General features: G+C 34.2%; 1 protein-coding gene across 1 annotated transcript in view; it reads right to left on the bottom strand.

Moving 5' to 3' along the window:
- Positions 1–541: 541 nt before the first annotated feature.
- The window catches only part of LOC145291912 (uncharacterized), an 82101-nt gene continuing 64228 nt past the window's right edge, over positions 542–18414 (bottom strand). The window contains exon 12 of the mRNA XM_080137749.1: positions 542–1578. Coding sequence (XP_079993875.1) covers positions 762–1578 — 817 coding nt within the window. The 3' untranslated portion in view covers positions 542–761. The remainder of the gene's footprint in view (positions 1579–18414) is intronic.

Genomic DNA, 18414 nt, shown 5'->3' with positions numbered 1-18414 from the left:
ATTTGTTCACATTACATTTTAATTTCTGCACATTTGTAATTCGGGAAATAGGGAGCAGGGTTAGAAATTTCACATGCAAGCGGTTTAAGGAAAGAAGCTATTAATGTAGAACCGTTTTCCAGCATTTCGAGACCTCTGTAGTGAAGGGGTGGGATTTTGCTGCTAGTTTGATTTTATTAATTTATTTATATTTATGTTAAGGGTTTACAAATCCATCCGAGCATATTCCGGAGTACTTATAAAATAAACAAAGGGCAGGGGCTTAAGCTTGGTAGACAGTGCTGAACCTATTAGTTTAGAGACTTTCTTTTATACATTTTCCAAGAAGGAGAGACAAATAGTTAAAGTAAGATACTGGCAAGTGTGAGTGTTCTAGTTCAGCAAACTTAGCAGTATCTTCTATACATCAATTCCAATTCATGTTGACTGTAAATGTCAGATCGAGGAGTTTAAGTGCTAACAACCACAGCAATAAGTCCTTTATTTCTATTTTTATTGCAACAATTTTTTTTCTTAATGTAAATTAAAAAAGTTAAAGACATTTATAAAACAATACTTTACTTTGAAATTTATTTTTAACGAAAAATAAATAAATATGTATAAAATGTTTATTATTTCGCAAGATTTTTTTTTCTTTTTAAATATTGAAGAATTGACGGAATTATGTTTTCCTTTATTTCTATTACAATTTTTTTTTTATTTTTCGATATAATAAATTAGAAAATTCAACATGATGAGAACGAGAACGATATGTTGACCCCTCAAGAATGAGAAATGTTTTTGTTGTGTTTAATTGACGCCTGAAGACGAGCAATATTTTCATCTAATGAAGCCAAGCCTTGTCGGAATGTGTGGACATCTCCAGTGAAGGAAGACAGTGTCGTGACAGTGTACTGTGACAGTGAAGAGACATCAAACTCTGATGGTGCCTCCATAGAATTACGCTCGTTCTGCTGCAAGATATTCTGCATGATCTTATCCGATAGCCTTCTTACATTTAAACCTCTGTCTTCATCTCTTTTCACAGACACAGATGCATCCTCGGAACATTGGTCATTTGGTTTGGCATTTGGATACTTGGCAAAATAATCACTGATGCTGGCCCTTGTGACATCAGCTGAGCTTCTGGGTGAACCAAGCCTACCTGGCGTCAGCATTTTTTCAACTGGGAACACACTCGCGTTTGAGGAGGTTGGACCATCGACACCATTTGATATGGAAACAAAATTTTCTGTATTTGGTGACGCTACAAAACCGGAATCTTTTATATCGAATGGAAGACAACTTGTTTGGCTCGTTTCCTGATTCTCTGAGCTGAGATAATCTTTGGCATTGTCGGAATTAGTTTGAGGGTTGTTGACAAGAGAATTTGCCTGCAATTGTTCCGTTCCATTTTCTGAAACAAGATTTTGGCAAGAGATTTTCATGGTGTCCAATAATTCTTGTAATCTGTTATTAACGGAACTTTCCAGAGCAGCTTTTTGAATATTGGTGGTGGAACCTTTGGTGGAATTTACAGATGAAGCTGTGCAAGGATTTGTTGATGCTGCAGAATCACCAGCAGAAGCAATATTTACACTGAAAAAAAAAAAAAAATGTTATAAATATATATTATATATTTATTATAATACAAATTTATATTATATAAAATTTATATAATCATACACTAAGGTATATGCTGAAAAGAATAATTTGAAAAGGATTTATATGATAATACACTAAGGCATTTCATGTTCATACATACATACTTATCACATTTCACACAAAAGGAAGCAACTCTGTATGGATTAATACAGAGTTCTGTTTATTTTTAAGATGTCGACTACTTTAAATAATGTAGACCTGAATAAAAAGTTTCTGGAAACAATTGAAAAGAATAAAATGTAATTCGATTTAACATGTTGCGACGATCCACAGGAAAAATTGACAAATCAAAATCAAATGTTGATTTCATAGGAAGAACACTATCGATGACAAAGAAACAATAAAGTGACAGACTTCACTTATAGGACGAAGTCTTTATCGATTCTTCTGTTATTACTAATTCGGCTCTAAAAGTAATTTTAGCATCAATAAAATAATACACTAAGACAGTTCATATGTACGTTATGACTTTTCACCCACAAAACAAAAATAAATAAAAAGAGATCGCCCATCCAATCATCAAAGATGGTGATCAGTGATTAATCTAGCATCACTAGATAAAAAAATTGTTCCAAAATCAACTCATACCAACCCATCTATTAAAACAGTTTAATTATAAACAAATACGTTTCTAAAAGTGAGATTTGTTTTGTTTTGAAGAATATCTAGTTTACAATTATTTCAATAATAAAACGGTGAATATTTATTGTTTTAGATAGATTTAGATTGCCAAAATCTCTATTATATAAAAGTCACTGTGTGTGTGTGTGTGTGTGTGTGTGTGTGTGTGTGTGTGTGTGTGTGTGTGTGTGTGTGTGTGTGTGTGTGTGAGGGAGTTCTTTCCTCATAGATTTGGAAACAGTTGAGCCTATTTTTTGCAAATTTCATACAAAGCAAATTTATGTCTGGCAGTGTTCTTAGATATATTTTGTACAGAAATTAATCCGATAAATATCAAAAATTGAAAAAATCTGATTTAAAAATAGTTTTTCTCTCATATAGATAAAAATAATAATTTTTACAGAGGAATATTTTACGTTACACTGGCAAAGGGAGATAAAGTTTCAGCAAATCATTTCTTAAAGAATAGATTTATTATAATCTGGAGAATTAGCTTAGTGGTATTTAGAGCATTCGATTACAGATTGAATGATCCCCTGTTCAAGCCCGGCTGTACCTCATCATTTTATTTTAATTTTTTCTTATTAAGGAGTTCAATTTATGCTAAAAGAGGTACCATTTAAAATCAACGCAAATCATTTGCATATTTTAAAACTAAAGATTAATCAGAAGTGACTTTTCCAGGGCATCCATCATCAAGCCCAAATATCAACTGACATGATATTGTAAACAAACAGACGAAATTTGATGAACGACATTATCATTATTATTTTATTTATTTTTTTTTTTTTTACGAATTAATTCACCAGCAAATTATTCCTTGTAATATATAATAATAATCAATACAGGATCGATTCTATAATAATACATATGCAATCTGCATAAATTAAAATATCATATTTAAGCATATTGTATGATGGGCAACACCGGCATCAGCTAATTTTAAATAAGAGATATTCATTTTATTTAAAGAATATTTAGCTGAAAATGACAATTACCGTATATTTTGGCATATAAGACGACCGTCAAATAAGATGAGGTACAAAATTGGAGCAAATTTTAATAAATGTATCATATATCGGTTGTATAAGATAACTGCTAAAACCATGAAACCGTGTTTGTTTAGCCTACGTTAGACATTGCAACATCCGGTACCTTATGAAATATTGGTTTTTAAAGATGATTTTTTTTTTTAACTTTGAGGGTCGTCTTACATGCCTAAATATACAGTATATGGAAGTGAAACCTAGCCAGTAAGGGTTGAGGACATGCGTTGCATGGAAAGAAATATGAGAATGATATGATGGATATGTAATGCGAGTCTTAAAGACGGGTTTGGCTCTCCTAACCTCAGAAGAAGATTAAATATGAACAGTATAGAAAGATGTGTGCAGAATAACATTGTATGATCATGTTGAAAGAATGGATGAGGGTTCACAGGTTAGTAAAATAGTTGTGATAGCAGGTTGAGTTCACGGGGGAAGTCAAGGAAAACATAGCAGAAAGATGGACTTAGGAGAACAACAGATACATTAAGACCTGGCCAGACATAAATTTGAAAGTCAATTTCTAAAAGGTATCCAAAGTTTTCAGCATGAAAATCGGACATTAAAATGCAATATGACGAAGGTCAGAAAGGTTCATCCACAGACAAATTTATCTTTAGTTGACCTTTGACAACTAAAGATTTTCGTTTACTAGCCAAATAGAAAAGTTACTATTCAAACCCATATGATTTTTGGAATATGACATTTTCGTTCCATGATGAGCACACAAAGATTTTACTGTATCTCTTTGTTTTGATAATTGTAATTCTAAATATGCACTGAATTATATGTTGAGACTTGAACGTATAAATATTCAAATTTCTTAAGATGCTTTTTAAACAGCCCTTGTTAAAAAAAAAAAAAGAGTGTATTGTTTTAATAAACTTCTATTATTTAAATAATTTGACTTAGTTTTACTTTTAAAAAGTGAAGGTTGAAAAGACATTTTCTACTCAGTAATAAATTTTGGAAGATTCTTGGTGAAAAAAAAACGTTCTATTATTTCTAGTTGCACTTTGAAAAATCACTCGCAAAATTGACTGTTTCACACGCAACGTAAAGCCCTGATAACCTGAGTGTTTCAAGTTCGAATCCAGACCGTTCCGCAGAAGCACTTTCATTTAAGATGTTGGCAAACTTTATATAATCCCTAATGTAAGCGATGTAAGTAGGCAATGTCTTTCTAGAAAGAATTCTAACATGAAAGATATCAGGGAAATGAATGCCATCAATAATCATATGATTCATACAAAATAAATCATGCTAAACAGCAACAGTCACCCTTAACCGTTTCAGGAGTGGTCACCACTCCAACCTCATATACTGGCTTGAGAAGATTGAACCTGCTATAGATTGAATGTGTAGAAAGTGCAGAGTGGGAAAAGAGACAGCAATATATGTTGTCTAGAATTGCCCTCAGATCCAATGACCACTGCAACAACCACTCCCACCAAGTCCTCTGGTCAACAACTAACTCATTTTTTTGGTTATGAGAAATCTGCTAGACGTGTCTCAACCAGTAGAATGTGCCACTCATCGAATTGCTTAACAACAACGATGGCAACATAATCAGCGAATTGAGTTCAGTGATTGACACCTGTAATTTGTAATTGAAAAGACATTCTTGCAACACAAGTTGGTTTGTTTGTTTGTTTGTTTGTTCTGTTTTACGGCATATCAACCACTTTGGGGTCATTTAATGCCGAAAGGTTCGTTATGTTGTGTTAAATATTGGTTTGTTCTTCTTAAGGTTTTTTTTTGGGGGGGGGGTCTTTCCTTATATTTTTGAGTATATTTTAGTTTCTTTCAGAAAATTGATAATTTTTTGGGGATCAATCTTGTTTAATATTGTTTTCAGATTTTTTTCTTGGTAATACTTTGTTCGGATTTGTTCAAGGTCAATGCAGTTTGTCAGTATATGGTGTATTGTGTAGGGTTCTTGACACGTTATACAGTTTGGTGTCTCCTCCCCTTTTAGTAGATGTGAGTGGGTGATGTGAGTGTGACCTATTCGCAGTCTGGTCATTACTACCTCTTCCTTTCTTGTTAACTTTTTGGTGTTTCTCGTTCCAATATTTGGTGTTATTTGGAATAGTTTGTTTTTGGTGCATGAGCTCCAGTTTTCTTGCCATTTTCTCTTCAAAAATGTGTTTATTTTAGTCTTTAGGTCTGTATAGGGGATTTTTCCACTTATGTGGTTTTGTTGCAGAGTTTCCTTTGCTGCCTTATCTGCTTGTTCATTCATGTATATGCCGATATGGCTTGGTATCCAGCAAAAGATAATGTTTTTTTTCATGGTTATGGCATCTATTTTGTTTAGCAATTTTGTAATAAGTGGGTTTGTCATTTTTTTTTCTTTTAGAGATATGAGTATTGAAAGTGAGTCAGTAAATATGATATATTTTTGATGGTCATCATTGGTTATTATATTCAGTGCCGAATCTATGGCTGTTGCTTCTGCGCTGAAAATAGAAGATTCGTTTGGGAGCCTTTTCTTTAGTTTTATTTTTTTTGTGGATGGCTGCGCATCCTACTTTATCTCCATCTTTTGATCCGTCAGTGTAAATTTGTGTATATTCTTTGTATGTATTCTGGATGATAAGTAGTTCTTCATGGAAGGTTGATGGGTGGGTTTTCGTTTTGGGATATTTATTTAATTTTAATATTATGTGTGGTTGTTTGATCATCCAGGGTGGAGTTTTTGATTTGTTATATTTATGTATTTTTGTAATGTCCATTTGGGCTTCTGTGAGAAGGTTTTTTATCCGGAGGCTGTAGGGCTTGATATTTTCTTTCTTGTTGAAGAGATGTGTGTATTGTGGGTGAAGGGTACATTGATATGCAGGATTTGTTGGACTTGATACCAGCTTTAGGTAATATTGTAGCGCTAACTTCTGTCGTCTTAGAATCAGTGGAGGCTCGTGGGCCTCTATATAGAGGCTTTCTACTGGAGAGGTTCTAAATGCTCCCAAGGCTAATCTTAATCCTTGATGATGGATTGTATTTAGTTCTTTTATGTAGGACTTCCTTGCTGCTCCATAGATGAAGCATCCATAGTCCATTTTAGATCTGATTAGAGTTTGGTATAATTTCAATAATGTGACTTTGTCTGCACCCCAATCGGTGTGTGCTAGGACTTTGATCAATTGCATTGTCTTTTGGCATTTTGCTTTTAAATATTTTATATGCGGTATAAAGTTCAATTTTTTATCGAATATAATACCTAAATATTTATGTTGGTCGGTGAGTGGGATGTTCTTGTTATCCAGTTTCAGGTTGGGGTCGTGGTGGAATTTTCGTAATTTGCAAAAGTGGATGCATTTAGTTTTTTCCTCTGAGAATGTAAATCCATTTTCTATGGCCCATTTGTTTATTTTATTCAGACAGAGTTGTAGTTTGCGTTCGGCTGTTTGTATATATTTAGATTGGTAGTATATAAGTAGGTCGTCCACGTATAGGGCGTTTTCAATTCCTGGGTCTATGTTTTTTATGATATTGTTTATTTTAATGTTGAAGAGGGTGACAGACAGGATACTGCCTTGGGGGACCCCCATTTCTTGATCTTTTTGGACTGAATAAGTGTTGTCCATCCGTACTTGGAAGTTTCTATTTGTTAAGAAATTTCTGATAATTTCTGGCATTCTACCCCTAAGTCCTAGTTCATACAGGTCTTTTTGGATTCCGTATTTCCAAGCGGTGTCATACGCCTTTTGCATGTCAAAAAAAATTGCTATTAGATGTTCTTTTTTTGCAAATGCTTCTCTTATGCGTGTTTCCAGTTTTATTAAGTGATCGGTGGGGCTTCTATTTTTCCTGAAACCCGACTGGCTTTCTGTAATTAGATTTTTGCTTTCCAAGTACCAATTTAACCTTTCGTTAATCATTCTCTCAAAAGTTTTGCACAAACAACTAGTTAGTGCAATGGGTCGGTAGTTTGTTGGGTTTGTATGGTCTTTTTTTGGTTTGGGTATTGGGATTACTGTTGCCTGCTTCCAGTTTTTTGGAATGTTGTTAGTTATCCATATCTCATTGTAAATTTGTAATAAGTAGTCCAGTGATGGTTTTGGTAGTTTTTTGAGGAATTGATAATGGATCTCGTCGGGGCCGACTGCTGTATCGGGAGATTTGTTTATTGCCTCCTCTAGTTCTGCACTGTTGAATAATTGATTGTAGTTTTCTTCATTTTTTGATTTGAAGTTTATTTTTATTTTTTCTTCATTTTTCTTTATAGCTTGGAATTTTTTATTTTGGTTTTTTGATGATGAGTTCATTGAGAATTGTTCTGCTAATTTATTTGCGATATTTTGTTTGTCGGTAATCTTTGTGTTGTCGCATATAAGGTGTTTAATAGGGTTCTTTGTATTTTTTCCTGCTATTTTTCTGACCATCTCCCATACTTTTTTGGGTTTTGTGTTTTGATTAATTTTTGTTACATAGTCTTTCCACGAGTTCCGTTTTGATTCTTTGATAGTTTTCCGTGCTTTGGCTTTGCTGTTTTTATAGGTGTCCAAATTTTCTTTCGTTGGACTGTTTTTGAATTTCCTTAGGTTTGCACGTCTGGCTCTTATAGCTTCTTTGCATTCTTTATTGTACCAGGGTTTGTTATATTTTGTAGTAGTGGAACTTTTTGGTATGTTCTCCTCGGCTATTGTGAGTAGGGTGTTGCTGAAATATGTGATGTGTTCTAAGTCAGGATTCGCTTCAGGTATTAATCTGTATTGACATGTATTTTGGAAATTTTCCCAATTTGCCTTTTGTAAATTCCAGCGGGGTGTTTTGTCTTCTGGCTTGGGATTCTCGTTTTCTATTATGATTGGGAAGTGGTCACTTCCGCATGTATCCTTATGTGTTCTCCAGCTATAATCCATGTATATAGTTGGGTCACATAGTGTTATATCGATTGCTGATAGGGTTCCCGTTGGTGGGTGCATATATGTATTCTCTTTGTTGTTGAGTAGGCATAGATCATTTTGGTTAATTATTTTTTCTATGGTTTGGCCTCTTTTGTTGTTTTTTTTACTGCCCCACCATATATTGTGACTATTGAAGTCTCCCAACAGTAGAAAAGGTTTAGGTAGTTGTTTGATTATATTGTTTAATTCTGTTTCGTTTATTGTTTCATTTGGTGGTATATAGAGTGAGCATAGGGTTACTGTTTTGTGTAGTGTTGCAGTTATTGCAACAGCTTGCATATTTGTTTTTAAGTTCACTTTGCTGTGTGGAATGTTTTCGTTTATCAGTATTGATGATCCACCGGTGGCTTTGCATGATAATTTGTTTATGTGGTTGTATATTGAGTAGTGTTTTATGTTAATTTTGTCATTTTCTTTTAAGTGTGTTTCCTGTAGGCAAATTATTGCAGGACATAAGGATTTGATAAGTATTTGCATTTCTTCGATATTAATTTTTAATCCTCTTATGTTCCACTGTAGGATTTTGTTAGTCATGGTTTATATTTTCTTTTGGTTTTGGACTGTTGGTGTTTATGTCTACGTCCATAGTTTCGATGTTAGTTTGGGTGTTTCTTTTGGAAGTGGATGGTCTGTTTCTTGTTTCTGGTGAGAGGCTTTTTTTGGGTTTTGGTCTGGGACTTTTAGATTTACTTTGTCTTGACTGTCTTTTTTGGCTACCAGTTTCAACTAGTTCAAATTTATTTTCATTTTCAATTAATACTAATTCTGTTTTTTGTTTGTCATTTTGTTTTTGGGGGGTAGTTTTTTTGTTGTTCTGTTCTATTTCCATTTTTTCTGTTGTTGTGTGTTTATTTTTAACATCTGTTTTTGTCCTTGTTAGTGACTTGGATCTTTCACGTTTTGATAATTGAGGAGGTTTCATTTCTTTAGAGATTGATTCCTCAATATTGATGGAAGTTTTTCTGATTTCCTTTGTTTCGTTTTCTTTTATACTGGGTTGTTCGTTTCTGACTTTTATTTGGCTGTTAGAATTTATTTTCAGTTCTGATAAAAAAGATTTTAATTCTTCAAGTATGTTCTTTAGTTCTTTTGCTAGGTTTGCAATTTCTGGAGCAAGGTTTAGTTCATTGTAGTTGTACATTTTGTTTGCTTGTTGGGTTATTGTGGCATATGAGTTTTTGGTGCGATTTGTGACTTCTTTGCGGGCTTCTTGGAAGGTTATATTTTTTTGATATTTGATTGTTATTATTTCCTTCTCTTGCTTATATATTTTGCACTGTTTTGAGTGAGAGTGGTGCTCTTCTTGACAGTTTGTGCATTTGGTTTTATTTGGACAGTCTTCTTCATCGTGGTCTGGGTTTTTTTCACTGCAGTTTCCACATGTGAAGAATCTTAGACATTGGTCTTTATTATGTCCAAACTTTTGGCAGTTGTAGCATTGTAAAGGTTTTGGAATGTATTGTTCTATTTTCGTTCTTTCATAACCTATATTGATGGTCTCTGGTATTTGAGGATAATTGAATGTTAATATATAAGTGTTTGTATATATTACCTCTCCTTTTTTTTTAAATGTGATTCTTTTTACATCTGTGACCCCTTGGTTTTTTAGTTCTGTTTTGATTTCTTCTGTTGTGCAGACGGAGATTTCCTGGTTTTTTATGACTCCTTTGGAGTAGTTTAGTGTTTGGTGTGGATAAGCTTTGATGTTTGTTTCATGCAATTTTTGTAGTTGAAGTAGAGTTTTGGCCTGTTTTTTATTTTGTACTTCTACCAATATGGTACCATTCCTTAATTTTTTGACATTTTTAGGTGTTATTTTGCTTGATATTACCTTTTGGATAATGAAGGGTGACATTTTAGTTAACGGTATATTAGACGTTGCTTCTAGCACGATGAATCTTGGAAAGTTTGTATCTTCATTGTCGCTGTCAGAGTCAATTTCTGTGTGTGGTCTCTTGGATTTTTTGGCATTCATAATAATTTTTGAAAAATTCATCAGCCATGCTCCCCACCCTCCTCGGAGCCCCTTATGGGGAAGAACTATGAGGGGGTAAATCCCATTCGCCTCGGTTCTCCAGGGCTACATAGCTGGTATACTCAAACATGGGGAGGTTTCCAAGCATTCACAATATATGGTTATGCCCACCCAAGTATGGGATTTCCCTGTATTTTTATTATTCCTGATGGTTACCTTTTTCCCAGCTTGATTGACCCTTCAGCCATCGCTTATTAACTCAGTTTATTGTTTATGTTGAGTGTTAGTGTGTTTTTGTTTGGATTGTCTGAATTAGTGCTTGTCATGACCAACCGATTGATTGGATCGGGCCTATCCAACCTCCCGTCTAGCCTAGTAAGGGCCAAAGTGGTGTGTTGTAGTATCATGTTATTATTTCCTAGGCATGTTCCACTCAACCACCAGGATCCCGTTCTTAATGCATTACGGGTTGCCACCAACGGTCAACTGGTGGTCCCATTGAAGGATTTTTACCCTCTGCAGGGGGGCAGTTGGTATGTTCTATCGCCCTACCAACTAGGCAAAAAAAAAAAAAAAAAAAAAAAAAAAAAAAAAAAAAAAAAAGGGGGTGAGGAGGTGAAGGAAAAAGAAAACGAGGGAGGGGAAGGGGAGGAGAATGTTGTTTTTGTTTTTGTTTTCGCAGAACATGACTAAGTTTTGCAAAAGGGAATAAAAAAACAAAGACATCTATGTAGGTGCGGCAACACAAGTTGGAATATACGCCCTAGACACATGAGAGGAAGATACGTCCGTCTCCTAGAGATGGGGGGAAGGGGGGTAAATAAGGGCGAGTAGATTAATGAGAAAATACCATGTATGGAAGATGCTTTTCAAACAATTCCAATGATCCTTTCCTCACTATATAAACAAAGAAAATCATTTTCGTTGACAGAAGATGAAAACGGAAAAGACAGAGAAACAAAACAGAAAATAAGAGAGGTTCAAAGATGTGTAGTTTCATTGGAAATATTTAAATTCTTCAAAATTGAACCTCTTTTTTTGTGTGTGTTAAAATCGCTGGTTGCCATCTTCAACCAACTAAAATAACCAAGTTATTCTAATGATCCTATGCTACAATTGATAGATATAGAAAATATATTTTTGATTTTAACACAAAAAAGTTCATAAGAAAAAAAAAGGTATTATTAACAGAAGCTTTGTTAGTTTTAACAATATTTGCTTAAATGAAAAAAAAATGCTGCCTAAATTTACACAAAATATACATTTTTATTGAATTACTAAACATTATTGTGTTTGTTAGCATACTCGGATTCATCTATCTGGTCATCCTGGATTCAGGAGGAAATCAGGCTTGTTCATATTACAAAAACATTCATCAGTCCCATTAGTTTAAAATAGGAAGTTAATTTGACTGCAAGTGAAATTCGTAGCTGCTCTCCTATGAAAATATTTCTGGGTGTTTTTTTCGAGATGTTTGTTGCTTGATAAAGCAATGAGTTGAATTGAACATTTTTGCTTTTTGTAATTATTTTATTGTTTAGTTAATTATTTGTTAATGGCTTTCCAAATAAATATATTTTTTTAAATAATAGAAAACTAAAAATAATGGATCATTCTACCGCTCCATCTCACTGTTGATTCAATTCTCTATTTGTTTAAGAGCCAAGTACATCCTAAAATGGAATACTGTTACCAAATCTGAGCAGGAGTTGCTCAACACGTCCGATCTTGTCTTGATAAAGTTCAAAACCGGCTTTGAAATCTAGTAGGTGATGTCCTTTTCTCTTCCCTGCAACCTCTTTCGTACGAGAAAAGACATTGCAAGCCTGTCTCTGCTCTATTGCTATTTTCATGGCAAGTATTTTTCTGAGCTCCAATCTATGGTCCCTCGTACCAAACTTTCACAAAACACACTCAACTACCTATAACTACTATCAACAATTTAATCCACTCTATCTCTGCCTAAATCCAAACACAGATTCCTTGAACAAAGTTTCTTTCCTAGAACTGCCCGCATGCGGAACATTGTTCCACTGGCCTGCCTCCCGGTCAATTACAATATGGTAACCTTCAAGTCCAATGCAAACAAATTCTTGTTGAGCTGTCCCCCTTAAATAATTCAAATTCTATTCAATCCACATTATTAAGGATTACTAAACTATGACCTTATATTCCTTAACCCTTATCCTCAAGTGGCCTTTGGGCCTTGATAAGTGTTGACTACCGTTAAAAAAATAAAAACAAATATCAAAAAGCGCATAATACATAAAAGATCAAGTAAAGTCAGCTTAGTTGACAGCAAACTTCTTATATTCATTTTATGCCAGCTGCCCCTAGCCGATGTTGAAAATCTTTATAACAAAAAACAGTTTTAGCTAAGGATGGGTGGGATTCAATTGTAGCATAGGATCATTGGAATACCTATTTCATTTAAATTGATTGAAGATGACCACCAGCGATTAAAACATTGAAGTTTGATCTTGAAGAATTTAAAGACTTCGAATGAAACTGAATTGTATGGCTATAAAATATTGATGTCTAACATGCGAAAGCCTCTCTCTCCCAACACGTTTATACTATATATGCATGTCAAAAAGTTATTTCTAACATTACCTTAGCAAGTACCTGTAACGGTGATATTACAACAAAAGAGACAAAGATAGAAAGAGACAGACAAAGGGACAGAGACAAACAGCAACAGAGAGACTGGCAGCAACATAGAGAGAAAGAACAGTAAAATATTCAACAAAATTGTATTTTTTTTGTTCATTTTGTAGTCTCGTGATATGATTTCCATGTTAAACATATAAATATATTTTGCATAGTTTTAAAAGATGAATTATATCAATACTTTTTGCAACTAATCTCGACAAACGTTTCTGTAATCCATTAATGATATTTCATAAATAAATGTCATAAGTAAATATGAAAACGTTAAATTTCATCAAGTGATTTATCACAACAGACATTTAACACCTGTTGATACAATTCACAATGAATTATTGGTTAACTTGTTCGAAAACATTGTTCTCTCCTTCCTCTTTCCATACATATTTTTGATTGGAGAAAATAGATGAATAATAATCAGCAAAGTTATCTGACAATTTGAAGAGCAGAGATTTAACCTATCATCATATTCAGCTTAATGTCCGTTTTATATGCTGCCTTGTATTGGACAATTTTAGAAATTGACTTATAAAGTACTAGCATAGGTGCCCGGCGTTGCCCGGGTGTTTGGAGATGTGTGTTGAAAGTTTTAGGCAGACATGCAAACATACATACATTTATATATTTGTAGCTCAAATTTTCGACCCAACCCAATTAAAAAGCTTGACCTATCTCTGAATACCCTTTATGTAAAATTTCAAATGTTTACATCAGAAATTGTCTTTAGTAATTTGGTAGAGACCACAGAGGTAAAAATTCTTTTTAACTTTGACCCCTATTATGACTCCTTAACATTGTTTTGGGCTCAAATCAAGTTATTAAATTAGATCCATGTCCAAGGAACCTATATCTAAAATTTCAAGTGTTTAGACCCAAAATTGTCGGAGGAGTTTGGTAGAGTTCTCAAAGGTCAACTCGTTGAACTTTGACCCCTTAACGGCCAAATTTCTGGCCGAAAACCGATTACAAAGATTTTCCCAAATCTCACTACCCTGTATATCAAATTTCGAGTCTGTAGACTGAAAATTGATGGAGTTATTGTGTAGGGAAATGTACAGAGAGAGAGACAGACAGACACTTTCACAGATATATAGATCATATATCCGCCCAGGTCTTTATTTATGCCTCTCTCTAAAGTCCATCCTTATCACTTTTTTCCCCCTCATGTTTTCCTTGACCTTCCTCTGCCAACTGACCTACTACCTCAACTGTTCTACATATGTTCTACATATTTTACCCAAGAACAGAAGAAAAGAATATATTATTTAATTAATTGGAATGCTTGAGATAAGTATCATTTATTCATTTATTTATTGTGGACTATTATCTTCATCTTTTAGTTGTTTCATAATGTTTTTCTTGTTTTTTTTTTACATAGGCATCACCACATTATCAAGGCCAAGAGGCCACTCAAGGATAAGGGTTAAAGAGTGTACAGTAGAAATTGGACATTATAGTAATCATTAGTAATGAAAATTTGGTAAAGTTGATAACTTATATGGAACGGCTCATCAAGAACTTATTTACGTTAGACTTGAAGACAACCATATTGTAGTCAGCCGGAAAGCAGGAAAACGGAAGACAATTCCACAGGCGTGCAGTTCTAAGAAAAAAGCTTTGTTCATGGAATCTACGTTTAGGTTTAGGCACAGATAAAGAGTGGGGGGAATTATTGATAGTGTTTACAGCTAGACGAGTGTTTCTTGTGAAAGTTTGGCGAGGGGGGACCATAGATTGAAGCTCAGTCGAACACTTTCCATGAAAATAACGATACATCAGAGACAAACTCGCAACATCTCTTCTGTGAAATAAAGGTTGTAAGGAAGAGAAAAGGACATCTCCTACGAGGCTACGAAGTCTATTTTGAACTCTATCAAGGCAGGCCAAGTCCTTTCTAGCAGCACCTGCCCAGATGTGGCAACAGTATTCCATCCTTGGACATACCTGGCTCTTATATAGATAGAGAATAGCATCAGCAGTGAGATATCTACCGGATATTTCGGATGTTTCGGCCAATTATTCCCCTGGCCTTCGTCAGGTGGTTACTGCAATGAGATAGGAACTCCGAATCTCCTAACTGCATTCTCAGCAATTACTACCTTTCATAATTGTTGTTGTCTCACCACGTATTTGGCCAACTAAGCCTCTGGCCAGCTTTGGGTAGGATTGAAACCGTTATCTTCAGACAATCCTGACCTGGAACCTTAGAGATTCAACATCTCTATCCACTACACCATGGACCCCGAAGGCCAGAGGAATAGTTGGTCGAAACGTCATTAAAGAACAACTAAAAAATGAGGATAATAGTCCACAATAAATAAATAAATGAAGAAGAAAAGTTATACACATTCTGTTCTACATATTCTACCCAAGAACTCTCATCCATTCTTTTAATATGCTCATACCAACAAAATCTCTTGTTTTGCGCATATCTTATACTGTCCAGATTTACCCAACCTCTGAGGTTAAAGAATCGCATTACATGTCTACCATATTATTTTTCTCCATGAACGTATATCTTCAACCCAAACTGATCATATTTCACTACCATACAGCGCAAGTTGAACATTATAGCTGTCACATTTGGAACACTACACAGTTGAGGGCTTTTATCTTTGGTTTGATCCATCTGTTTAATGGCAAATTAGCACTTTCTAGATTATTTAATGCCGCAGGATAATGCAACCAATTCCTTTCTATTTGATTTACTAATCAGCTTTTCATTACTCCTTTTCAACACAGAACTTCTCTTGAGCACCGATTCATCTATGCACAACGTCCACAAAAATACAATACTTTCAGAATCATGCAATAAAGTAAGTACTAAATTGTATTATACTTTACTACTAGGCTCTACTCAAATATTGAGCACTGTTGAAGTAAATACTGAAAACCTATACATAATATATATTACATTACATTACAATATGTGCATATGTTGTTAGGAATAAGAATGTCAGAGACATTAATATTAAATCAACTTTATCTAACAGATAATACTTGAGTAGAGTCATCCATCAATTGAAAGTGAAACTGTTTTTTTTATTAAAACTTATTGTATATATGTTTGGTTCAACCTGCACATAGTCTATGGTAATCATCTAACTGGAACAGTTATGCTTTCCCATTGTAAAATATACAAGATCATTTGTGAGGCCATGCTGTTCTCCACATCATAAGAAAAGGAACTTGAATGCCTGATAGACAAAAGAGAGCTTGAATGCCTGATAGACAAAAGAGAGCTTGAATGCCTGATAGACAAAAGAGAGCTTGAATGCCTGATAGACAAAAGAGAGCTTGAATGCCTGATAGACAAAAGAGAGCTTGAATGCCTGATAGACAAAAGAGAGCTTGAATGCCTGATAGACAAAAGAGAGCTTGAATGCCTGATAGACAAAAGAGAGCTTGAATGCCTGATAGACAAAAGAGAGCTTGAATGCCTGATAGACAAAAGAGAGCTTGAATGCCTGATAGGCAAAAGAGAGCTTGAATGCCTGATAGACAAAAGAGAGCTTGAATGCCTGATAGACAAAAGAGAGCTTGAATGCCTGATAGACAAAAGAGAGCTTGAATGCCTGATAGACAAAAGAGAGCTTGAATGCCTGATAGACAAGAGAGCTGGGGAAAAGGAACCATGTTTATATTGTTCTTTAACACGTATTTTACACCTTGCAGCAGATGACCCCCCCCCCCATTTTCACACACACCCTTCCTTGCTAGTGGAGTCGATAGCCAAAACACTTGGCTTTGATTATCACCTTAGAAATCTTTTTTATACTCACCTTCACCCCAAAGAAGACATACTGCCACTTGGATGTAAGGGGCTACTGATTGGGACCATGCCTTAGAAACCTTAAGATGTTGGCTTACGCTGCATTTGAACTTCTGCATGTCAGTACAATTTGGGAAACAGGTAGCAGGAAGGGAATTCCAAAGTCTAGCTGTTCTAGGGAAGAAGCTATTAGAGTAGAAAAATTTCTGACATTAAGGGACCTCAACAGTGAAGGGGTGTGATTTTGTTGCTAAGTGGGTTTGTCGAGGATATGTACATCAAGGGGGCACAAGTGCAATGAGTTCATCAGAGCACATTTCATTAAAATAGTTGTAAAAGAGGCACAGGGATGCAACATTGCAGCAATGGAAGAGGGGTTGGAGCCTTGTTGACAACATGGAAACTATTAGATTGGAAACCCTTTTGTGGACCCTATCCAAGAGGGAGAGACTAATGGTAAATGCAGCAGCCAAGATGTGGCAATAATACTCCATGCATGGGTAAATCGTGGCCTTGTAGAGGTACAGGATACTCTCAGGTCGGAGTAGTTTTCTAGCATGATAGAGAGAGCCCACCTTCCTTTCAGCAGCCTTTGCAATGTCCTCAATGTATTTGTTTCAGTTCATATTTCCTGTGAATGTTAATGTTTAGCTATTTATTCCTGCAGCTGTAGCATTAAAAGATTTGTTCTAATAAAGGACTTGAAGAATTTTTTTTATATATTATAAAATGTTAATTTTATTGCTAAAATAATTTATAAAATATTTTTTTATATTTATACTTATAATTTTTCCATTTTGAAATTAACTATTCCAATTTTGAACTGGAAAAGGTATAGTGTGGGTTATTTATACCAGAGACATCTTATTTAAGCCGTGAATTCTATGTGATTTTGAATATTTAGTCAGTGTTTATTTGTAGAAAAAAGTATTTTCAAGTCAGGTTTTCCAGACAAACCCCTGTATAGAGAGATCTTAGACACTCGAGAAAAGTGTCTAGTAGGCATTCACGTTCTCTCCAGTGGAGACTAATATGATCCCTTTTAGAGCTTTAATCGATTTTCAATCAAAACACTGGACACTTAACTTAGGACTAATGAAGAATAAGGGACATAATTTTCTTAAAATCTATATAAAAAATAATTTTTTCTTATATTATTTATCTTGTTTCTGGAACTTGTTTACGGACATTGTTAGCAAACTTGTTCATAAATAAGTTTGCTAATAATATTCGTAAATATTATTAGCAAACTTATTTACAAATATTAACAAACTTATTTACAAATATTATTACCAAACTTATTTACAAATATTATTAGCAAACTTATTTATGAACTTTATTAGTAAAGTTTCTAACATAGTAAAAAAAAATGTTTGTATTATGCAACATATGCTTCCTCCACTTATTTTTATTAAATGATTTTCAATTTGAAAAGAAAATTGTTGGCAACTTATTTTTATTTGTTAATAGATTCTGAAAATAATTTAATGACCCAAATTACTGATTTCCCTAGAACATGAATCTTTTACAGATATTAACATAAATGTAGGATTAACATCTTTGATATTTATGTGAGAGAGTATGAGCAAGCGAGCCAGGAAAGAGAGCATGAACAAATACAGACAAGAGAAAAAAAAAGAAAGAAAATGAAAAAGAAAGCAACAACAGAGAAAAAAAAGCAAAAAAAAAAAAAAAAAAGAAATGATGAATTGGCTTTCAAACGCAGGATCAGAAAAATTCTTAGAAAGAAACGACATCAGATCCAATTTACAAGTT

Source organism: Euprymna scolopes, chromosome 13 (assembly GCF_053919585.1).
Source record: "Euprymna scolopes isolate OS-2025 chromosome 13, ASM5391958v1, whole genome shotgun sequence".
Lineage (NCBI taxonomy): Eukaryota > Metazoa > Mollusca > Cephalopoda > Sepiida > Sepiolidae > Euprymna > Euprymna scolopes.
This window is presented reverse-complemented; position numbering and strand designations above follow the sequence as displayed.